Raw genomic sequence first — 26060 nt, forward strand, 5'->3', positions numbered from 1 at the left:
AGCAGTGAAATGATTTTGATGATTTGTTGGAACCTTCAGCCAGACATTGTAGGTCAAGTCTAGTTTCGAGTTCTAATGGTTCATAAAAGACCACTGTATGATGGAAATATTATATGCTGAGGCAGATGTAAAATGAGGGACCAAGTTATATCTCCATGACATCAAGATCCTCAGGATTGGTCATCAGTAAGAGATCAGTGGGTTCCCACACCCAGGACCGCTGCTGATCAGTTGAAGTGGACTTGATGCCTGCATGAGCACTGTGACCTCTTCACTATTCACATTGCATGGCAACTATGAAATAGATATTGTAAGATGTGAAGAGGTCACAGCATTCATACAAACACTGCAGCCCCATTCAAACAGGTGATCAGCGAGGGTCTCGGGTGCTGGCTCCCCACTAATCTATTATTGATGATGGGTCATCAATAAAAAGGAGCAGGACTTTTCTCCCCGCATTATAGTCTATGGGATCCATAGGTTTCCGCGTTTTAAGGGGAACGAGTTTCCAGTTTTTGGGTCTCCAGCATAAAAGGTTACTTATTCTTAAACTATTAGACAACTAATTGAATCAACTTACTTCATTATAAGAATGTAAATCGCATACATTGTGACCAGAATGACGGACTCCCACCTTTAAAGAGAAATCACAGGTTTTAGTAAAAAACGGAACATGCAAATGACAGAACACTCCGACATAACCCTTGCTGTTTTCTAACTCCTCAGCTCACTCTTTCAAGATATTGAATGACTCTTCTGGTTAGATCTACTTAAAGATGTTGTCCCATCAGAATAACCCCTGACCATAATATGCTCGTAACCCTCTATTTTCCAGAACAGAAACCAGCCGTGTCCATGTGTAACAGGAAATACATGGCTTGCTGTGGCTTCTACTGGTGGTAAAAGAGGGAGGAGCCACAACAATCAGCTGATCAGCTCTTCATGGGACGATCCTATAGTCTACCAATCAGAATTCCAGTTGCTAGACTAACGTTGTCTATAAACAGCTAATCAGGGGTGGAGCTATTGATACATTTTAGTTGTCATAATTTTTAGTGATGTTTTTTAATATGTATAGACTAGTGTATCTTCCATCGATTTCACTGAAGATATCATGTACTACATTCACCGATTTACATTTTACTTTGAAAGTTCGTCTGGCTCCAGAGACGGCTGTTTTACTTACCAAGCAACTTTTTCATCATATATAAACTGTGGAGAAAAAAAGATGATATAATCAGTGTAAACAATCCAGATCTCATTTACAGTCCATAATAAGATAGCACCTCATTTTCTGGGAGCAAGTACAGTTCTTTATGTACCCATGTGTCCCATCATTCAGTATTATATTCATTGTACAGCTCATCAAAAATGAACAATGTTTGAAATTTACTCACAGTCTTTGCCCACAGCCAGTTCTCTACATAGAGAACTTGTGTTCCTTGCAGAATAGATAACAGAAATAGCTTTCTACATGGCGGTATAGCTGACAAGACTCATTGTGCAGAGGAAATAATCAGAAAACTTTCCATAAACTTGCTTTGGAAGACCACCCCCTTTTCCAGACCTTATTTCCTTATTAACAAATTTCCACCATATATCATGCATCTTCTTTGAAAAGCCAACCCTTCTAAGAAGACATCTTTCTAATGCATTTTTGTATGGTCATCTAAAGATTTCAGGATTTTTATTAGGAAGTTATTCATGGGATGGCCCCTTTAGCTAGTAGTATAATTCCGTGCATTACGGTTTAGGCCCGGTTCACATCTGCGTTCGGTATTCCGTTCGCTTGGGGACCCACCGACTGCAATACTGAACAGATTAAAAAGCGGTTAGCTAAGAACCCACACGGACCCCATAGACTATGATGTGGTCCGTGTATTTTCTGTGCGATGTCCGTACCAAACATTTAAAGAGAAAAGTGCTGCTTGCAGATTCAGATTGAGACCAGACACTTTGGCATACTGATAACCTATTCTTAGGATAGGTCATCAATACCACATCGCTGAGGGTTTGATGACCTAGGGATATCCCACAATACTCTACATCAGGGGTAGGGAACCTTTGGCTCTCCAGCTGCTGTGAAACTACAACTCCCAGCATGCTCCATTCACTTCCATGGGAGTTCCCAGAACAGCAGAGCCAGTATGCATGCTGGGAGTTGTAGTTTTGCAACAGCTGGAGAGCCGTATGTTCCCTACCCCTGCTCTACATGGTCACTAACTTTTCGACAATTCAGTCTCCCTTAATAGAGCATGTGATCCTGGAGCAAAATGTAATGCCCTTTGTGTAAAATTGTTTTTGTTTTCTCCCTTATAGATAATTTGCTGTTCACTTCCTGCTACTAGGGAAGTTCTGTATTTAAACACCAGCAAGCAAAAGAAGGGCCATAATTAGTGGAGGGGGGTAGGGGCAGGTTTTGCTTCACAGCCTTTGCACTTTTGCAGGTTTCCACACAGTTTTCCACTTCTATACTGCCCAGAGGCGTCAGCAGCTTCTTACAGCTCAAAGTGAATATATTACCTTCTGACTAGCTGCTTTTATTACTGAAAAGATGTTAGTCACAAATGGCAAGCTACTTACTGATTGTACTTTGATTTTTCTTTTTAGCTGCATCATAACCTGGAGTTAGAGTCTAGTGGTCCTGGATCTCCAATATTAAGGCCATTTGGGATTTCCTTAGCTTTTTTGTTGTTGCTATTTTACAGTTATTATTTGCAGAATTACACGTAAAGAAACCAGTAGTAGTAATAATGGATGGGGAGAGGGAAAGAATGCTCTGCATTGCACACATACGCCCCCTGCCTCAGAGAGAAATGCAAAATGTGTTGCAGCCATAATAGAGCTATTATCAGCAGAAAAACTGAAACCACGTATGAAGGCTTATACAGCCAAAGAACAGACTGCAAGACCCTGCAGATATTTCAGCTTTTTTCTGAAAACTGAAAACATGATGCTATATGCAAGTTGAGAGAGACTAATGCTACTGCTATGTTAGACCTTAGAGAGAAGGTGTGTAACCCTGGTTGGTTTCATCCCTAGCAATAAAGGACGTCTCTTCTATAGAAACTGCATCAAGGTCCATCAAAAGGTAGTATTAGAGAAACTAGATAGCATACCCTTATGTCTTAGGTCCAGTTTACATCTGCGTTCGGGTAACCTACTGTATATGTATAAAAAAAGCGATTACCTAAGGAAACCCACGGACCCCATAGACTATGATGGGGTCTGTGTGTTTTCCACTTAGTTTCTGCACGAAACATGCGGAGAGAAAAGTCCTGCAAGCAGGAAACCCGAACGCAGATGTGAACCGTCCTTAAGTGTTAAAAACCCACCACCATATTTGATGGCCTAGTTTAATATTTGATATGATGTCCACAACTTCTAAGTATGCCATTACCAAAATGTACGAATAACAGTCCTGATTTGTTATGCCTTCTATACCAGTTTTCTTGCGTACAAGGCAGAAAAATGTACATTTTTTTTGTGCAAAAAATTGCAACTTTTTTTTTTTATATCTGGTTATTAGGAAATACAATCTTGAAATGAATAGAAATAGATCATACATATATATACATTACATGATAATACAAATGTGAAATGAAAAAAATAATCACCCCTATGACCACTAGATGGCACTTCACTACTATTTATCTATCCACTGCTTCCCCCCTCACTCCCCCATGATCGCCTCATTCAGAGTGGGTGATCATGGTATGAAATGAAAGGCACTTTTCCTAGAATGTCACAACAGTACAAAATGGTATTAATGTATTGTCCTAAGTCAGGACCACTCTGTAAAATCCTTCTTCGATGAGACGCCCCCTATGTATTTTTAAAATAAATAATTTCCCGTGAAAACTATTGGAAAAGTTATTGAATTTGAGACGTTCTCGTGGGTTCAGTCCCTTGAACTCTAAATCCGTCAGATTCTAAAGATATCCCGGATCTAAATATCTATTAGCAAAAGGCAGACAATGGTTTATGGGTACAACGCAGCACTTTAGGGAAGCGCAGCTGTCACATCTACAACCATTCTTCATTTAAGGGGAGATTTACGAGAAATTGAAGTCAGACGAAATGCATTAGAAATTACGGCTGAATGTGAGCTATGAACACGACTTAACACCCTGAAGGGGCAATAAAGCAAAGGTTTATTCGCACAAATCATTCCTCTGGCTTTTGCAAACATCAATAACATGTACACTAGTGTGAAATGCCGCATCTGTTCACCATTTACTGGATATTAGAAACAAGAAAATGTATGGACACATGTTTGGTATTATCTGGAGCTGCAATATATATGTGTTACATTTACTTACAGCCCATATACTAGGGTGGGATGTCAGCAAGTACATATAGAACATGTGCCGGTGATGACAATACAACTAGAAAAGGCAACATGTACAGTACTGTGCAAAAGTTGTATGCAGGTGTGGAAAAAAGGATGAACATAAGAACGCTTTAAAAAATAGAAGTGCAAATAGTTTTTATAAAGAAGTCCTAAATGACATCAATATTTAGTGTGACCTTTGCCCTTTGCCTTCCATCAGCTCTTCTCGACACACTTGCAGACAGTTTTTGAAAGAACTCGGCAATGAGGTTGTTCCAAACATCTTGGAGAACTAAGTACAGATCTTCTGTGTGTATAGACTTACTCAGGTCTGTCCAGGGGTGTAACTACCAGGGTAGCAGCAGTAGCGGGTGCAACAGGACCGGGGACAGTAGGGGGCCCGGCGGCCGCAGCTACCGCTGCAGATTTTTCTTTTTCTTTAATAGGTCGTTACCTGCTGGAGATAACGGGCCCTATTTACTTACCCTTCCTGGTTTCTGCTCATGGCCGCTGGTGCTTCCTCTTGTGTGGAGGCGGCTGTGAGCAGGAGCCAGGATCGATAAGTAAGGCTGCGGGCCCACGAACCCCACAAACAGTATCATTGTACTCGGGGGTCTTTTCAGACCCCCGAGTACAATAATCGGAACGCTAGGAGAGGTGAGGGAGCATAAAAAAACACTGTTATTTAACTCTCCTGGCTTTGGAAGGCTTCAGGCCTACTTGGTGACATCACTGACGTAACGTGGGCCAGGGCTTGCACCCTTGTGTGTTGCGACGCAAGCCCCGGCTCAAGTGATGGCTCTTCCATCATTGAAGATGGCTGACATCAGCGGGGAGCGCGCTAGAGCCCTGGAGAGGTTAGTAAAAAGACCCCAGAGTATAATAATTGTTCATGGGTGGTCCACAATGGGGCATAATACTGTTTGTAAAGGCCACTATGGGGCATCATACTGTGTGCAGGGGCCACTATGGGGCATAATACTGTGTGCAGGGGCCACTATGGGGCATAATACTGCGTGTAGGGGCCACTATGTGGAATAATACTGTGAGCAGGGGCCACTATGGGGCATAATACTGTGTGCAGAGGCCACTATGGGGAATAATACTGTGTGCAGAGGCCACTATGGGATATAATACTGTGTGCAGGGGCCACTATGGGGGATAATACTGTGTGCAGAGGCCACTATGGGGCATCATACTTTGTGCAGGGGCCACTATGGGGCATCATACTGTGTGCAGGGGCCACTGTGGGGCATAATATTGTGTGCAGGGACCACTATGTGGCATAATACTGTGTGCAGAGGCCACTATGTGACATAGTCATGGGGGGGGACATGGGGGGGCCATTTCAAGAGTTTTCAACGAGGCCCCACCATTCCTAGTTACGTCACTGAGTCTGCCTGTCTTTTCATGCAATACCAGACAGAGGGAATGATGATCAGGGCTCTGTGTGGTCTATGTCATCACTTTCAGGACTTCTTTTCCAAAGGGTGCTGACACCAAATATTGATGTTATTAAGATTTCTCTTTTGTTCATTTTCCTAATTTTGTTAATCGACAAAGATAAACTATTAACTCTTCTATTTATGAAAGTATTCTTACTGTACAGCATTGTTCCACACCTGCCTAAAACTTATGAATGGTATAGCATGTCCACTGTACATGATGCATCCGATATTCATGTTCTGGGGCGATATCAGGTAACTCTCCAGCCAATGCAGCCTCCAATTAAGCCACTTTATTGAGAAATAAACCTAGATTCACACAAAGAAAACTATGCAGCACACGTCTATACATGACTATAGATTTTAGGAACATGTTTGGCATATTTACTTTTGGATAACTTCTTTTTTACCATGATGACCCGTATAACATGACTACAACAGACATCCTGACCTACAGTTGACTACAACCTGAACACCAAACCATCTTTATATCTTGGATAACGCGGGACCACCAAAAAGCAGGAGTGTAAACAGATGGTTCTGATACAACCTCCCCATCTGCTGCATAGAAGCCTTATAAATATGTAACAGCACTAACAAAACAGTAGGGATGGAACGGTCAAGCTGGAATTCGCATGGCTGTTCCGGCAATAATAGTCTTTAGATTTACTCTTGTAAATGTAAAAAGGATACGTCTGGTTTTATAGTGGCAATTTAGGAGATTTCTTACATGTGCCCAAACATATAGAAAACGTTTATATTTATGAAAAAGTGTAACACATTCAGTTTATTGGGGTCTTGGGAATTTTCTTCTACCCTGGCAAAGAACTATAACAACTCTGGTCAAAAGCTATTTCTCCTATAAACATGGAAACGCTGATCGGCCATATGTTCACTTTTTTTTCCATCTAAAAGGTTCAAAATTCTGAATTTTCTTTTTCATTATATATTGACCTCAGTCAAAGTTCTATTTTACTTTGTAGAGCTCCGAATGCCTTGCATAGATATAGGCTATGGGAGGGATCAGCAGAACTCCAGCTGTTGTGAAACTATAACTTCCAGCAGGTTTCAGTCAATTCTTTGAGTTCTCAGTACAGCCAAGCAAGTGTGCATGCTGGGAGGTATAGTTTCACAACAGCTGGAGTGCCAAATGCTGCTGATCCCTAGCCTATGGTATATAGTATCTTTGGAGGCTTTGCAATCATTCTAGAATTGGGTTTAGTAAAAGTTTCCAACTCTTTGGCTTCTGAAGTTTCGGTGTATCACAGTACATAGCAAGCTGCATAACAATGCTCTTCACTAACAAATCTGTGAGACTGGTTGACTGACGGCTTGTTCTCCAATTCCCTCCCCTCTCTATCTTTTCCCAAATGATCTTCTAAAACTGATTTATTGACTAGATCAAAGCTGAACATTGTCTTGGTCATAATTCAGCCTAGAAGATCATTTAGGAAAAGTCGGAGAGGGGCTGGAGACTGAGCCGTCAGGCGGCAAATCTGACATATTTGCTAGAGAACACCAGCTTGATATGTACTGTGATACACAGAAGCTGTGGATGCCATTCAGTCCATAATATCCATATAACAAAAATGATTTTTAGACAAAATACATGCATATCAGTACAAGAATGCCTAGAAAGGATGTCCACAGTCCTTAAAGATATTCTGGCTACCTGCAAAGGTATTGTAGGAGCTACAGTCTATACATCAAACTCAGTAATAACACAGCTTTCTTCTTGGGTCCTCTGTCAGTCTCTGCTTCCTTGTCTCTCTCGGCATATGGGAAAGGCCGCCTAGCCTGAGATGGGTTATTGTTGCCGCCAGTGATTGTCTCAGTGGCCATATTGTTTATGTGGAGGGGGATGAGGATGCAATGATCGACAGATGACCTATTCAGCATCGGAATGGGAGCATCAAGAAATCAAGTGTTGCTTCCTTTATTTTGTTAACCCATCATGAGCCTGTTGTAAAACCCTTTTAATAAAGGGTTAGAACATTTTCTTTGAGTAGCTTATTGAAGGAAATGCGGTAGTATAATGGAGAGGGTCTATATTGGACCATAGCAAGTGCTGGTAAGGGAATACAAACACTTGACTGATCTTATGGCACGTCTGTCTCTGCGTATTAGAGAATCCAGGTCAATGTGTATGACAGATGATATAAACCATGTTATATAAATGGCGTACACATTCTCCAATTGAGGGGAAAGATGGCATATGACTGGAGGTGTCACATTGAGAAATGCAGAATAATCCATATAATCCATTATTACTGAGAGGAATTGGAAGCGAGCTAAAAGCCGCTGTCCTTCCCTCATCTGTAACAAAAGGATTTGACTCAATTATGTATCTGCATTGTTTACAATCAATTATCTGCACATCATTTCCCATATGTAATGCAAAGCCATTATGTATCATTCATACAGAATCTCCTCCAAATCCCGTTCATATAAACTTATTGGTCGCTTGCCAAATCATTTCAGCTGCAAATGCTCGATAAGGATATTTTGCAGTCAACAATTTCCTTATCTAGCAGACAGACTAAAAAAGAAAACACGCCGCTTTTTCATGCAGCTGTTGGACTGACTGTATAATGAGCCTGAGATTATGTTAATTATGGAAATGCAAACTGCACTTAAGTTTCAATCAGCTAAGCAGGTTAAGGTGGCAACGTGACAGTAAACGTCCTGTCGGGAACATGACACAGGACAGGCCAGAGACAGTTCACTACTGTACACCAACCAGTGACTCTGCTCCTTCCAGACCAGTGATAAGGCTGATGCAAGACACTCAGAACCTATTATGGCTGGTATGCGCCACAAAATTTTTGCGCAAGTGAACTTTTTTTGTTGCAACTTTTTGCACCCCATATGCCACTTTCTTCAATATATAGCGATGGAAATGCCAGGGGTGAAGCCACTGGCACCATAAGAATTTTATACTGTCGATACCACTGTACACCATCAAGGAGCTGGCGTACTGATTAGGTACATAGATCCTGCAGGATGCACCTAATTTATGACGTAAATTAGGTGCACACTCTGCCAGGGCAGGGATTATCAACCCCTATATATCTTATTGAGGATAACCCCAGTTGGCCAGACTTTTAGGCTAAGGCCCCACGTTGAAGAAACGCAGCTTTTTTGCTGCAGATTTTGATACACTTTTTCTGAACCAAAGCCAGGAGTGGATTGAGCAGATGGTAGAAGTATGAGAACTTCCTATATATTTCCCATTCCTTTTGTAGCCATTCTTGACTTTGACTCAAAAAGCTGCAGCAAAATCTGCAACAAAAAAATAAATTTCTGCAAAGCGAGGCCTCAGCCTAAAGAAGTCTTGTGAAATGACTTATAACCCAAACCTCTTCCAAAACAAAAAAGGCACCCAGATCTCCAGACATCTGTTTCGGGGTTTTGGCTGCCACTAGTGCAGAGCAGGGTACATTTGCTAGGTGGGAGACCACTGATGTGAGTTAGCGGGATTATATATATCTCCTTGTGGACATTGCCTTTATATGCATCTACAGACAGCTGTTTTGGGGTTCTGGCCCCTTGTCTGTAGATAGTAGTGTACTGGTTTGCTAAGCGAGCGGCCAAATATGTGAGGCCAAGTAGCTTATAATAAGAGAATATATGCAAGCTGCAGAAGGCTGAAAAATGTTTAATAAAACCCAATTACCAAAATATTCTTTAGCCAAAAATACATATTTCAGTAACAAAAAAACAAACCCTCCATCAGTGTCCACAATTGCTTTTTCAGCTGAAGTTGTATAATATAACCTCTTTGTGATTTCATTCCCATGACTTCTTCCTTCTTCTACTAAATGTGAATAAAAATATCACAGCCCCCTGACTTCCCTGGAGTAATACTGTCATCTGTCAGACAATGAAAATGGATGGCACAATAGTTACAGTCATCCGCAGGGTTTAGAAGTTTCCACCTCAGGGGCACAGAGTTGCACTCACTGCATTTCCAGAAAGTAAGAAAGACACACGGTAGACCTGGGATATTACAATAAGCAATACACAGAATTCCATAATTTTCAAATTGCTTTTATTCTGAAATATTGCACATTCTACTGAATAAACCTAGCAGGGGCATGATGTCAGAGAGGTACCCGCAAAATACTTGTGCCTTTTAATAGATGTCTTAACATCCCTCTAAAATTGTGAGCTGTTGGCAGATCCGGTGTATTGGATTGCAATATTTGTGAGCACAACCATCATGTACCTCATAATACCGAAATATGTGTGGAAGTTTACTAAGGTAATATTAGCTCTGGATCAGAATCGGTGCCCCTGGACAGAACTGATTCAGCAATCAATTAACTCAGTGAATAATTAAGATTTGCTCCTGACATGGAAATCAATGCGATGATATAGATATCTAAGAATACTTTGATTCCATTGGATGTGATACAGCATGTGCATTGAACTTGTCTATATCCCAGTGCATGTTAAGGCTAAAGCTCCTACGTACTGCGTCTGCTGCAGGATGGTTTAGCCAAGACTTCGAACACGTTGCAATAACTGACATTCTGTGTGTTTGAAACCCGAAAGGGGTTTTAACCTATCCTCCCACTTCCAAAATATCATCTCAGAGCATAGTGAAGGGGCCTTGGTACATTCAGTGCCTGGTGTAATCACTATTCCTACGTAGACAATGAAAGGGATGCAGGAATACAGGAGCCCTCATCCCTTTCATTGTGCTATCTGGTGGCTTGTAAGAACTCGGGTGCCTCGGGACCACCAGTAAAATAAATTCTGAGGGTCCATTGTAGAGTTATATCAAATATTTCATGCCCCACCATACACATTCATACTGTCTAGCCCTTGCCTTGGAGTGTTTTTGCCTGGCAAGACCTCAGTATCCTTCCGATTGACTCTTGTCTTGAGCAATACGAGCCAGGTTTATATGCTCACACAGGAGCGCCAGGTGCCTGCATGATAATTGACGATGGGGCCCTGCAGACTGTATATAATAATACATTTTGTTAAATAATCTACCCATGTTTTAGTGCAGTGAGTTTACTGTACTGTGTGCTGCTCAGGCAGGTGTGCACTCCCCACCCCAACTCCAGAGCCCCACCCAAACTATTGGGCCCCAGAAAACCTGAGCAGTGGGGTGGTATTGAAACAATAATTGGATATTCTATTCAATAGTTTATTCTTAGAACTATTGTCTGAGCCATCAGGATATACAAAATATATTTCCCTCAATCCCTGTGTTTTACTGTAAATGGGTTCTGTTCATTTCAGAATTGATGGCATATTTCTAGCAAATGCCAATATGGAAATGGGACTGAGCTTTCATATCAGGCGCAACGTACACAAGAGTGTGACACAGGGGAAGATATGATGAAACGTTCATTCTAAATCCAAGGCGGAAGTACCTAGACATATGCCATCAATCTTGAAAAGTATGCAGCCCCTTTAATTTTACCTTTATTACAGTCCCAGAATGAGAATGAAGAGGGCTTATGCGTATTCATGGCGATTTACATGTAGCACACAAGAGAAATGAATTAAGATTCCTTTGTAAATAGAGACCAGCTGATAAATACTTTTGGAGACAGCTGATAAATACCTTCAAATGCAAACAAAAACCACAGGTGCTCGGAAGAAAGCCCAAAGCAAGAATGAATTATTTATGAAGAGATATTCGGACATTTACAATTATAAAATATAACTACTGGAAGCAAACACAATATAGAAATACAATGTAATATAATCCGGCAGAATAATCCTACACACATAAACCCGGCTTATGTTATCTATTCTGAGTCTGATCACTTTGTCTAACTTAGCTTTTCCTGTAAATTTAGGGTAAGGCACCATGGCAGAAACACATCGTGATTTTTCTTGCAGAACTTTTCACAGAAAGTCCACAGAGTTTTCCTCTATGGACTCCTACTTTCTCGAATTCAACATGGAGAAAACAGAGTTCATCATCTTCGCCCCACCCCGTACAGCCCCTCTACCTGATCCATCTATGAGAGTTAATGGAACCACACTTACCCCTGTCCCACGGGTCCGCTGCCTCGGGATAACCCTGGACTCTTACCTTTACTTCAAATCGCACATACAAACTCTCAACACCTCCTGCCGCCTCCAACTCAAGAACATCCATCAAATCTGCTCCTTCCTCACCCCTGAAACCACACAGATGCTAGTCCACGCCCTCATCATCTCCCACTTAGACTACTGTAACACCCCTCTCCATGGCCTCCCAGCGAATACTCTCATCCTCCGTCCAGTCCACCTTAAACTGTGCTGCTCGCTTAATACACCTCTCCCCCCATTCTTCATCAGCCACTCCCCTTTGCCAATCCCTTCACTGGCTACCTGCTGCTCAGCGAATACAGTGCAAGTTACTAACACTAACATAAAAAGCCATCCACAAACAAAAACAAGAAATAAAACTCACTTTTCCCTGATGCGCCCGTATCCCAGGTTGCTGAGTTCCTTTCTTTAGGCCACTGAGGCCACCGAAGGGCAGTGAAAAGTAACTCAACTAATCATTGGTGTAAAGTTATAGACAGTCTAAAGATGCTCCAGATTTATCATCCAGAATTCAACACTTTGATAAATCTGGTGCAATCTTACTTTTAGACAGTATTAGTAAATCTACTCCACAGTGAAATTCTGCAGATTTGCAGTAAAAAGAAGGGGCCTCAGTAGTAAAGGGCAAGAACCAACCACAGCTAAATACTATAATAAGTGGTAAGTTAAATGGTATAAACATACATATATTATTCAGTCACTGATTCCTATTAAATTCTACTAACTCACTTTAGTAAACTGGTGCAAAACATGTTAATAGTAGGGTTGAGTGATCGGGATCGGAAAAGATCGGATTCAGATCGGCGATCAAATAAATTTCACGATCGCGATCAGGATTCCAACCCGATCTTTTCCAGCGGGATCGAGGTCGGAGATTATTTCAAGATCAGCTCAACCCTTAAGTGACTTTTCCCATAGAGAAGCATTGACTAGGGTTGAGGATCGGGATCTGAAAAGATCGGATCCCGATCGGCGATTGAGCAAATTTCATGATCGGGATCTGAAAAATGATCGGAAATCGGATTTTGAAATCGATCCTGAAATCTCAAGATCGGCTCAACCCCAGTTAATAGGATTCAGAAGAACATACCGTATTTATTGAGTTATATGTAACAGTAAAATAAATGTACTTACTACAATTAGTGCAATAACAGACAGGGTGTAATAGGTAGCATCTCGTAACAAACACCAAGACGACAGGACAACCACCTGTAAGAAAAGAAAAACACCTGAATAACTTTGTATATGCATTTCCTTATTCATTGTCAGTTCTAGCCCCTGATATATCCCAGCACTGTGTTCCCCAGTCAGCTCCTAGGAAACAGACCCTATTAACCTCCAAACTAGGGTGCTGGACCTGTGCGGTCTCGCGTTGTGTTAGAGCCTGAGCTCACTGGCACTCTGGATGGCCAGTCCAACCCCAGATTACTGGACAGCATCTGATGTGAAGACTGCAACTTCCAGAATGTAAATGCCCGGAGCCAGCTCTCTGCCGACAATGAACCAGCAGGGAGTGCAGACCGAGTTACACACTACAGAGCTGTAAATGCAGCTATAGATTAGAATGGATAACAATGCATGACATAACTATGTACAAACCACGAGCAAGATAACAGATGCAATATAGCTGCATGTCTATCTAGTCATCTTCATACTTATACATTGGTGAAGGTGCTGTCTATTTGGATATCCTGTATTTTGGTACTAGTCCTCACTGTCTGATGTCCAGGTCCCTACAGAAAAGGAACTAAAATATTCATGTTTTATTACCTTGTTATCTAGTATTGATTACTTTAAACCAATGTATCTTTGGTTTCTTTCTCCTCTCAAAAGATACACCTGCTAGATGAGCTATAAATAATTGAAGAGATTTCATACAGTACAGCAAACGAGTCTTAAAGTGGAGCTCCAATGATAAAACAGGTTGTCATAAATGAATAGTGCAGGTGAATATAAGAAACTTTGTAATATATCTTATTAAAGAAATCTGTTTCCTTCTCCATTTATCAAGCTGCCCTCCTTCACTCAGACTGGGGAGGGGGAGTAAGAAGGTTGTTACTTGATTTGTTGCCTCATTCTATGCACTGGTAGCTTGTTACCCTGAAGCATAGCAGTATTGGAAGAGCTATCTGACTCACATGGAGTAGCAGTGAAGAAGAGTAGCGTGAAGAAGCAGTTATCCGTGTTTTTTCAAGCAGTCTCCTTCTACCCTCTCTCTAGACTAATATGTAAATCCAAAATCAGCGTGATAAATGGAGACGGAAACATATTTCTTAAATAAGATATAATACTACATTTCTTATATTCCCATGTACTATACATTACACTGAACAGTAGACATTGTCCACATGTCTAAAAATGCACTAGAAATTCTGATGTATCTTTAGACGGTCTATTCTAAGTTTATACCACCTTTTTCTTTGCTTGCATTGAGCCACAATTCTGGCACATCTGGGTACAATTTAGTCACTCCCTCTTTTCTGAGAAGCCACTCCCACATCTCTAGCAAATTTGGCCAAAACTAGATTTGAACCGATTTGTGCCAAGGTTGAGCCATGCTTTGCTGGAATAAGTCCTATGCTGCACGTAACCACTGAAGCCAATAAGTGGTTTTAGCGGCCACAGGGAAGAAACTGGTGACTTCAATTGGATATGTCACTGGTTTTTCTCCTATGACTGCTGATTTGCCTCCGCTGTCACATGGTGCGTAGGACTTCCACTAGCAAAGGGACTCTACTTGCTGGACCAGACATCCGTGGCAGTTGCTGGGGACAGGTGAGTATGATTTTTTTTTTTGTGGCCTCCTCTGAGTCTTAAAATTTGTGGACAACCCTTTCATTTTTTGGACACTGTACACATAATCTTCCAAAACCATTTTTCTACCTGTTTCTCCAAAATACATAGCAGTATCCAAGAGACACAAAACAATATCATGCTCATTCATTTAATAAAGACTGAAGTTTTACCCAAAAGTTTGATCATTATTTAGTTCTTTTTTTTGCAGTATTACATAAATGTTGCAGGGACTCTCTGTATTGTGGATGTGACCTGATTGGGGAGGATTACCCACAGTGCCGATAGTGAATGGTTCTAATCCCAAGAACAGAACTTGTACAGGAGGATATCTGGCGATTCCACACAATCACCCCCGAAAGGGGCCAAAACAGAAGTGTGCTCGGCTACTGCTGGGAAGTCTCACATAATAATTCTTTTCACCTAATGTTTGTCAAATGAGCCTGAACAGTGGGCACTGCTGTATTTAATTTGTTATCGCAGTAGGTAAATGTTCCCTATAAAAAGTGTGGGAGTAAAACATTCAGTTCTCTGTTTGTTAACAATTTCTCTAATGTAACACAAAAGAAAATGTAACCCACAAGAGCAGGAGGATTAAAAAACATATCTCTGGAGTGCAAATGGGCCGCGCGGATACATAGTAGAGAAATGAATAAGGAGAACATCACATGGCACAATACTATATATAGATGTTATTATATATAATATACCTATGCATTATTGTCGCATCCAAAACTGGTGTACGAGAAAAATTGAAAACTTGCCTATAGCAAAAACTGTTGTCCCTGGGCAAATACACTATTTCCTTTGTTATCCCTAATTTCGATCTTCTTCTATATGTTTTATTTAAAAATTGCATGCCTTATAATATTCTATAGATATCTTGGGGCAGTTTATTAAGACTGGTACTGAGAAAGTAGAAAACAGACAGCACGGAGCGCTAACAGTGTAATACAGTATGGTTAAGAATAGAGATGAGTGAACAGTAAAATGTCCGAGGTTCGATATTCGTTTCGAGTAGCCCCTCAATATTCGACTACTCGAATCGAATATCGAACCCTATTATAGTCTGTGGGGGGAAAATGCTCATTTCAGGGGTAGGCAATGTTCGATCAAATTATACTTACCAAGTCCACGAGTGAGGGTCGGGCTGGATCCTCCGAGAAGTCTTCTCCGTGCAGCGTCCCCACGGCGTCTTCCGGCTCTTCATTCACTCTGCCAGGCATCGGGCTTGGGCAGAGCTGACTGCGCATGTCCGCACTACAAGTGGACAGAGTGAATGAAGAGCCGGAAGACGCCACGGACAAGCTGCACGGAGAAGACTTCTAAAGGTAGGAGAAGAACCAGTGTTGATTGGCCGACTGTATAGCATTCGGCCAATCAATGCTGGTTCTGCATCGAACTTTTACATTCAAATAGCGAGTGGTACTCGATCGAGTACGAGTATTTCGAAAACCATAGTATTCGATCGAATACCTACTCGATCGAGTACTACTAGCTCATATCTAGTTAAGAATAAATATAATGGATGGCTAGAAATTAGCTGTTCACCTTTTAAGGTTGTGACAAGTCCACAACCACTCTTTAGGCAGGTAGGTTGGGATGGGTTTCCCAATGGACCTCTCAAAGTGACTGGCAACCTCAGGAATGTAGCACAGGTACATGTCAGGATAATTCAGAAGAGATGAGGCGATTGAGCTCTGGACCAACTTGAATAAATCTTTATTCCAAATAGGTGCAACACACAATGCATTTCAGGTAAAACCCTTTCTGATGCACACTTGATGCACACGCGTTGCGTGTTACACCTATTTGGAATAGAGATTTATTTAAGTTGGTCCAGCCTTCCATCACCTCATTTTTTTGCAATCTTCTGGTTTATTAAGACTGCCACCTTGTGCACTGGTCTTATTGTGAACAATAGTGACAGATGTGTCAGAATTATAAAGAGGCTCCAAGTGCACAATGGGAGGTCCCATCTACTTATTATTTATTTTGCTTATTTATATACGTCATCTTATTCTGCAGCGCTTTATAGATGTTGTCAACACTGTCCCATATAGGGCTCGCAATCTAAATTCTCTATCAGGATGTCTTTGGAGTATGGGAGTAAACCGAAGTACCTGGAGGAAACCCAAAAAAACACAAGGAGAGCATACAAACTCCTGGATTCAAACCGAGGACTCCAGCACTAGTTATCAGGTATCACACATGCCAATCTGAGTTATAGTAAATCTGTCAGGACAAGGAATTCCCACCTGTACTGACTTAATTTCCAAGTGGGTTTTTCTACCCACTTTTCTTTAAAAAACTGCTTAGTTTTTTTTGTATTTTTGCCACAGGCATATGTCACAAATGCACCACAAGACCAGAGTATTAACTTTTATATCTGACTGTAACTTTAATGAAAGAACAAAAATGAAGAGAAGTAATCTAATCTCTTATGCTCTACAAAAACTACTGTATGATTATATATAACCTTTAGATGAAGTGCCTTACCCTAGTGATCTAAGTATTAGGCACATGCCTTAGCCATATGACATACATACAGATGGGTCCACTTTTACCTAAGCTTGAATGTGGACTTAATAATTTCTCATTAAACAAGTTAAATACAATTATCACAACATAGTGCAAAAACTATGACAGGCTGCAATTCACAATACAACCACTAGGCGGCAACACATATAACATAGATATGTTGTGACAGAGTATTGCTAAAGTGTGTTGTCTTGAAAAGCTTGTCATCCTGTGACAAATATCTGGATATGGAAGGATGTATCTGTACATACACAAGGTAGACAAACAAGGAAGAGATGAAATGTGTGTGTATACTTATAAACATTTGGTATACTGCGTCAGAAGGAGCTCCATAACTGAAAAACACTTGCAATGTCCTTGGTTATAATACAAGAGAATCCCAAACTAGTATGTACAGCAGGAGAGCAGGAACATCCATCAGCATATGCAAACTGGAGCTATTTGGATGCAGAGATACTTTTAGAGTTATGTGTCACATTCGTCTGTAAAACAGAAATCTCAAAGGATAACCGTTTACTGCAGAAATAAGCCAGATGATTGCAAATAAATCCCTTGGAGACTGTAGCCCTTTCGTGCTATGACTTTAGATGCAGCTGAGACCTGACCTGATGAGGTGAGTAGACGTAAATGTCACGAAGAAGGTGGAGTAGAGCTCCAAGCCTTTTCTGGGCACTGAAGGAACACAAATATGTACACCTTTCTTAGCCCATGAGACTGATTCTCATCCTACTCTTCTAACAGCGGGCTGTTGTGCCTTTTATACTGTTTTATATCGTTCTAAGCTTGTCTCTTGTATTTTGTATGGGCCTTGATAGAAGTACTTGCATCATACTCTCTTTCATTATAGGAACGGTGGATGGGAAATGATATGTCTTAAGATGGAAACACCACTGATCAAAATGGGATCTATCGGGTGTCCTTTGGACTGTTCTTCATGTTACTTTTTTTTTTTTTTTTACTTGAGTGATGTCATGCAAGTATATCATGAGTCGTGACTCTACCTGTTAATAGGGAAAAGAACACAGTAATACTTTAAAGGGGCTCTATCAGCAGATTTACGGGTTATAAGCTAAAGACAGTGGCATAACTAGGAATGGCAGGGCCCCGTGGCGAATTTTTGATATGGGGCCCGGGCCCCCCCAACCGACACCGACGGCGAAGACCTCGACCGACCCCCTCCTCCGCACTCTATTATGTCCCTTAGTAAGCCCTGCACACAGTATTATCCCCATAGTGGCCCCTGCACACAGTATTATCCCCATAGTGGCCCCTGCACACAGTATTATCCCCATAGTGGCCCCTGCACACAGTATTATCCCTATAGTGTCCCCTGCACACAGTATTATGCCCTGGCTAAAGATATTCCTGAATAGCCTTTAAAAAAGCTATTCAGGCGCTGCTATTAGTGTTTAAAAAGACCCCCCTGTTTTTTTAATTACCTTGGTAATCGATATGTAAATTAGCTGGATCGTGCACGGTGAGCGTGTCGCGCACCCCTTAGCGTCATAGCTTCTGCACGCCCACCACTGCCTCCAAGCCCCCCTTCTCCTTCTTAGTCACGTTTCTATTAAAAGCTACTGAAAGCATGCACATGCGCAGTAACGCTCCCTCCGGCATGCTACTGTGCACGCTCCAGCGCCATTTTTCCATAGAGACCATTGCGGGCTGAAGCATGCACAATAGCGCGCTGTAGCGAGCGCTACGGCGCACACAAGTGCTTTCAGTAGCTTTTAATACAAACTGACGTGAATAAGCAGGAGGAGGGGGGCTTGAAGCGGTGGGTATGAAGAAGCTATGATGCCAAGGGGTGCACGACACGCCCACCGTGCATGATCCAGCTAATTTACATATGGATTACCAAGGTAATTTAAAAAATGGGGGGTTCTTTTCACACACTAATAGAAGCACTTGAATAGCCCTTTTAAAGGCCATTCAGGAATATCTTTAGCTCATAACCCGTAACTCTGCTGATAGAGCCCCTTTAAGGGGATGAAAGGAGTTTTCCTGTTATGGACACTTATCCCTTATCCACAGAACAGGGGATAAGTGTCCAATCACTGAGGGCCTGATCATCGATTCCCCTAGTGATCAGGGGGACAGGGCACTGAAAGTCTCCCCAAGGCTTTCTCGTGAATGTAGTGCCAGTGCACTTGCGCCATTTATTTATATGGGCCTGCCGGGACTGTTATCTGCTATCTGATAGAAGTGGATAAGGAATACATGTCCACTATTGGACAACCCCTTTAAGTTTGTTCATTGGAAACAGTGTTTATTCTGTTCATTGCACAATTGGCTGCCATTTACCCCCTGATATGCTGTGACTCTAAATAGTACAAATTGTGTTACTGTATTGTGCTTTCTTACATGTGTGAGGGCAGAACGTTGGTTGCTCTAAGGAGTTGTGCCCTGGGAGAAGGTCTACTGGGATATCTTGGGGCATGAGGTTGGGATACACAGAGGGAAAGGAGTGTTATATAAAGTGTGCGCCCTATGCTCCTTTCGGGGAGTCTGTGTGTACAGTCTGATCTGGTGCTCCTTGGAAGCAGCCACTGCGACAAAGTCGTTTGCCGTCTAGTCCTTGACTACAGCTGGGAGACTAAGAACAGGAAGATACGTCTGACTCATATAAGTGAGACCCGTGTGTTTTCCTGATACATGTGCCATATCCTGCCTGATTAGGAGTAGGAGGCCATCTTATGTGATAACGCACATTCTAGCAAGGTGATACCGGAATAGGATCAAGACTTGACATGTGTCTGAGCATGGATAGGGAACAGTTCCTGAATAGGGACAGTCAAAACAGCCCAGAAGTGAAGATCATATGTAGTCAGACAGGACAAATATTGATAACAAAGGCATAAGGGTACAGTAATATACTGTATCAGATAAGTCAGAAGTAAAAGCCAAGGAAGAAGACCGGTCAAACAAGCCAAAGGTTATCACCAGCAACCACTGCAAGTAACATGTAGGAAGCTTATAAAGCAAGATAAAGTACTAGAACAAGACGGAATAATAAATCCAATCACACCCTGTTCACACTCGCACACAGCCTAGTCTTTCTCTATTATATTTGGACGGTCATGGTGACAACATTGATGATGTCCGTGTCTCTATACACAACTTCATTGTTCCATCGATTACTCCATAGATTTAATGCTTATATCTTTGTGGAGCTCTGCACTCATAGGAAGCTGCTATTTCTAACTAGATCTTGTAAACCACTGTCTCCGTAACTAAAGCAGATCCTTTGATGTCAATGTTTCAGCCACAGAAGGAACTAGTTGGTCAATTGGGATTCATTAAAGGTGATCTAGAATTCCCTTGTGATACCCATTGATGTTTCCTGTATGGAAAAAGAATTGTAGCAGCTGGTAATAGGATGTGTGTATGATGTGTAGCAAGGCTCGCTTCATTCTAATGCATCAAACAATATATTCATTCATTCATTCATTCATTCATTCATTCATTCATTCATATACAGGCCAATAATGGCACTTATCTGAGAGGTAGGAGATATCAGACTGCAAATGAACAGTCAGTTCTTGAATTTAATGTGCTGAAAGCAGAAAAAGTTGAAGGATCTAAAATACTCTAGTCTGTAATGCATGTATGAATGGGTCGGAGAATCTCCAAAATGTCAGAGCATTTTATTAAGATACAGAATGGACCGTTCTGACCTCCTGTACACAAACTCAATTATACTTACATTTGTTGTAAACATTTTATCTATTAATAGACTACTAAAACCAACTGTCCCTCACTAACTACAATATATTGCCACGTAGTGCCGAACACTGCTTTACAGCACACACATAAGACAGCTACACAATATTCCCACCTAAGATGTCCAAATAGTGCCACCACAGTGCCCAAACATCCGAACCATACGGTGCCCAAATCCTGTTACTGCACTGTTGTTAGTTATATTGCACATCAGGAACTTTGCCATAATCCACTGTATGAATCCAGGAACATAGCTTTAAAGGGGGGCAGAGGCAGCAGTCGCTACTGGGTCCTGTAGCCTGAGGGGGTCCAAAGGCCTCTCTACAGCATAAGACACCAGTATTATAGATAGCACATGGTAATATATAAATAAAGTTCCATGGTGTGCCTAAATACAAGGACTATACATTGCCCGAGTAAGGCCTAGTTCACATCTGCGTCAGTAATCCATTCGGGGGAGTCCACATGGGGACCTCCCCAACGGACTACCGAACGCATTGGCAAGTGGTGTGCAGTGAAAGCACATGGACCCCATAGACTATAAATGGGGTCCATGTGCTTTCCGCATGGTCTCAGTACGGAACATGCGGACAGGAAAGTAGATTGTGAACTACTTTTCTGTCTGCATGTTCCGTGCGGAGACTGTGCGGAAAGCACACGGACCCCATTATAGTCTATGGGGTCCGTGTGCTTTCACTGCACACCGTTTGCCAATGCGTTCGGTAGTCTGTTCAGGGGGGTCCCCATGCGGACTCCCCCGAATGGATTACCGACGCAGATGTGAATGAGGCCTCACACTGAAGTACAGCAGCGGAGTAAAACAGCTATATAAGAAACAGTGTACAAATAGCACTAGCATACAATAACCAAATAACAGTACTGTATGGCATACATTGGGAATCTGGCCTTAATCTCCATCATGAATCTATCATAAGATTCCCTTTTGAGGATGGACGTTCTGAGGCTCTGTGCTCTTTTTCTCTCCATATAACTTACTTTACTAGCAATTACTTTATATATATTGCTAGAATTATGCGCCTTCCCAGAAGGGGTAATGTCTCTCATTAGAGCGAGAAATTACTGCTTCTTACCCATGTAGAGACCTCTAATACTGAACAGCCAGTCAGTATCCTACTCTGCACTGACGAGAGGCAAAACAGCTGTCTGTGGATGGGACCGTCTTCCTTTTGTAGGAGTTATTCTGGCTTCGCTATTATTCCCAGATTATGCCCTGAGGTTTCTTTGCATTGGAACTACTTTCCAAAAGAAGGTGCTAGGAAGATGTTTCACTTTTTCATCAATGAGTTTATTAGATAACATGTTTGCAAAAGAGCGATGAGTTAAAGTTCCTCATCATTGCCTTGAACATATGTTTTGGAGCAATAGATTAAGATATAACTGAAATAAAGGCCATATTTATCTGATGTTAGATGAATCAATGGTTCACAGCAGGGTGCAGGCAGGCCTAAGTGGTAAATGGTGGAGGCTGCACAGCTGCATAATACTAACACATACTGTACATTCATGAGGGTTGTGGTTGCCTAGTGTTCCAAATGTACACAGATAAGTGTTATATAAGGCGCCAGTTACATGACTATTAGTGATGCCCATACCAGTAGATCAGGTCCAACAACTACATGCACACACAGGTACCAGAACCCTATTTTCCCTCAGTCATCATAGCATGGCTTAACTACTTATTGAAAAAAAAAATTAATATCCAACCACAACCATTTACTACTTTACCTTACTGCATCCTGCAGTGAACCATTGCTTCATCTTATATCAGGTAAATCTGACCTTACTTTCAGTGATATCATGATTATTATTATTATTATATGAATATCTGTTTCAGCATCCTGCAATAGAAAAAGACTATTAGATACAGTTCCATGTCTACTGATATGAGTTATGGAAGTTTGTACCCAACGTCTGTTCTGGTATTTTATTAGGGAATAACTAGAACAGGCTCCTTTGTGAGCATCTCCATGTACTGTGCAGTGACTATACTCCTTATGTGTATAGTCTAAGACTATAAACCACTGAGATAAAGCTGTATGGCAGAGGAAACAGCAAGACGTCAACTGGCCATGCAGTGAACCATTTATCTGTTTGCCGTTCCTATTACTATATGCTATCACTTTCCTTATTCTGTCTAGACGTATCACACACTACACAGAAGCCATACACATGCAGCGCTATGGGGCAGAGTAATCAGGGAGAAATGACACAAGTACTTAAGGACAGCATTAAGGACACACTGATAGCCTGCGCCCTTCATGTGACTCATTTGTTTGGTCATTATTTGCATTTTGCCAAAAGGGTTTAGAGCAATTAAGGAAAGACGAATTGATCTTAAGCTGCTTGATAGTCCATTCCAAGAGGGTCAATTTACAGAACTACAAGGAGTGATATAACATTATCATGAATGAGAGGGTAATCACTTCCATAGCTCATCCCCTGCATCCATGCACTGACGTAACCATTAGCAAATGCTTCCATTAGTAATTCCTATGTACTACAGAATAAAGGTGCCTGTTTCTAATAGGCATTATCACCTAATTTACCCTCTTTTACACGGTTTTATGTTCAATTTGCATGACTGGTTGTGGAAATGTCTCATGCTCCATCTTGCCTGACTGAATGGTTGCTAAAATAAGTGCTAAGATTTGCACCTCTCTAGGTATCTGTTATCTTCTTCTCCGCCACCGCTCTTCTCCAGCATTGCACTGTTCTGGTCATGACTAGCGTATGTGTAGCAGCTCCGGGTCTGTTATTGGGTTTATGTGAGCTGGACTCCCCTTAGGAACTTTTCAGGAACCCTTCCCTCCTTGCTCTGTGCCTAGGCAATACAGTTCTTATTGATTCCTTCCTGGTTCTGCAAAGTGGTGTTTGTTTCTGTTCAATTTGGTATTGACCCAGGTTGTGTTCATGGCCACATCTTCCTGTCGTCTATACTGACCTTTGCCTGTCTAATGATCATGACCAAGCTATGCCTTTCTCGAACCATTTAACATTTGACTGTACTAGAGTAGCTACAGAAAATATATTAGACTAAAAGGAGCGGACACTATACTCTAGTGGCCTCTTATGTGGCCCATGTGCAACAGCAATGCCTTCATTCCCTTAAAAAGGGTCTTTCACCAACTCCAACTTTTTATATCCTACAATAGGTGCCACTCCACTAGTTCCAATGCAGTTGGAATATTTTTTCTAGCTCTAACCATTCCCGAGTAATGAAATATACTAACAAGACCTCATTGTTAGAAAAAAAAAATGATTCTAGCTCCTACAAATATCGAACCCCATTATAGTTTATGGGGAAAAATGCTTTGTTTCAGGGGAAGCCACACTTTGACTCAGGAGAGTCACCAAGTCCGCTATGACTCCCCAGGAAATTATGCCAACATCCTGGAATGCAACTGGGACAGCAGGGGAAGCATGCCTGGGGGCATCTAACATGCCCAAGTACCTGTTTTACGCCACTATCTCGTCGGGATGCATGGCAGCTTGTGATATGCGGGAGCTGACTTTTACCCATAGGAATACATTGACCAGCGTTGATTAGCCGAATGCCATACAGAGTACAGCATTCGGCCAATCAACGCTGGTTCTGCCGGAGGAGGCGGAGTCTAAGATCGGTCCACAGCAGTCTCCATTCTGGTCCGATCTCAGATGTAGCAGTGTTGAGCGCACAGCCCTGCTACACCGGAGATGTAGCAGAGATGGCCGTGCGCTGAGCTCTGCTACACCCGCACACTCAGCACTGCTACATCTCGGGTGTAGCAGAGCTCAGCTCACGGCCAGCTCTGCTACATCTCCGGTGTAGCAGGGCTGTGCGCTCAACACTGCTACATCTGAGATCGGACTGTGGACCGATTTTAGACTCCGCCTCCTCCGGCACTCAGCTCTGCTACAATCCATTTGGAAGGTAGATTCCTATAGATCAATACCTAGTTTTCAAAGAAATCTAAGACATAATCTGGGAATAATAGCCAAACCAGAACAGACAGCTGTTTCGTGGCTGTTGCCTTTCATCATTGCAGAGCAGGGTACTGGCTGGCCATGTGAGAGGTCCAGATATTGGTCAGAAGGGGTAATGTATCTCAATGGGGAGAGACAATGCAGGGACTTAGTAGACCATGCAAGCCCTGCTAAGAATTCTGGATACGGAATATGCAAATAAGACATCAAGCAAGTTACTCTTTTCCACCAATGAGGTCTTATTTGCATATTCTTAGCAGGGCATGCATGGTCTAATAAGTACCTGTACCATCTCTCTCTAAGGGCCCAGGAACACTACCAATGTCATCCATATACTGCCAGTGCAGTGGCCGTGCTTCTATGGCTCCATTAATTCACCCGGGCAGGAGTATGTCAGGTGGGCAGTCCTTGGCTGGAGCAGACAGACAGGGAGCATGACTGTGCGGAAACCAGCGCCGCACCTCCCGTGAGGCGACCTAAAGTGACCGCTTCAGGCGGCGCTATGCCAGGACCACGGGGAGGGCGGCATTTTTGCTGACCTAAGCCAGTCCAGGACAAGCTGTCCTGGACTGGCTTAGGGTCACCGTCACTGAGCGGTGGATTGGGGAGGCCGCTGACCGCCCCTCACGCTCAGGCAGAGAGCAGGTCCTCTCCCTGCCTGCTCTCTGCTTGCTAAAGATGCTCACTCCGCTTGCCCCCGCCCCCTTACGCTCGGTCCAGCCCCCTCAGGTGGCAGAAAGCCATGGTTCACCCCTGACGGAAACTAATAGAAATGATTGATTGGAAATGGCGAGGTATAGAGAGATATAATTCCAATGGCATTAGAATCAGTGGTGTGGCATCTATTGAAGGATGCAAAGAGTAGGAGTTGATGGTAGAAGTTCTTCTTTAAGTTACATTCCTGATGTTTCCTTACCCTTGGGAACAATACATATGCTTAGAATACCTTACCCTGTTTCATAATCATGGAGACCTCTTTGAATATTTTTAGACATTGCACAATGGATATTTGGATAATTCAAGTAATTCCAAAAAAATGTTACAAAACACCCAAAATCCCACCACTACAACATACCATTTCCTAGTAATGAAAACAGAGGGGGGTGTGCATGTAGAACGATATCGCCAGGAATGGTCAAAATATTGTCAATAACAATTTTTTTAGGGTGAAAGAAAACAAA

General features: G+C 42.1%; 1 protein-coding gene across 1 annotated transcript in view; it reads right to left on the minus strand.

Annotated features, from left to right (window-relative positions):
- SLC24A3 (solute carrier family 24 member 3) overlaps window positions 1-26060 on the minus strand; it is a 237319-nt gene that overhangs the window by 23396 nt on the left and 187863 nt on the right. Inside the window, exons 7-9 of the mRNA XM_075267618.1 lie at window positions 12973-13047; window positions 1187-1212; window positions 581-634 (exon numbers count right to left, since the gene is read on the minus strand). Of these exons, the coding sequence (XP_075123719.1) occupies window positions 581-634; window positions 1187-1212; window positions 12973-13047 (155 nt within the window). The remainder of the gene's footprint in view (window positions 1-580; window positions 635-1186; window positions 1213-12972; window positions 13048-26060) is intronic.

The sequence above is a fragment of the Leptodactylus fuscus genome, chromosome 3 (assembly GCF_031893055.1).
Source record: "Leptodactylus fuscus isolate aLepFus1 chromosome 3, aLepFus1.hap2, whole genome shotgun sequence".
Taxonomy (NCBI): Eukaryota; Metazoa; Chordata; class Amphibia; order Anura; family Leptodactylidae; genus Leptodactylus; species Leptodactylus fuscus.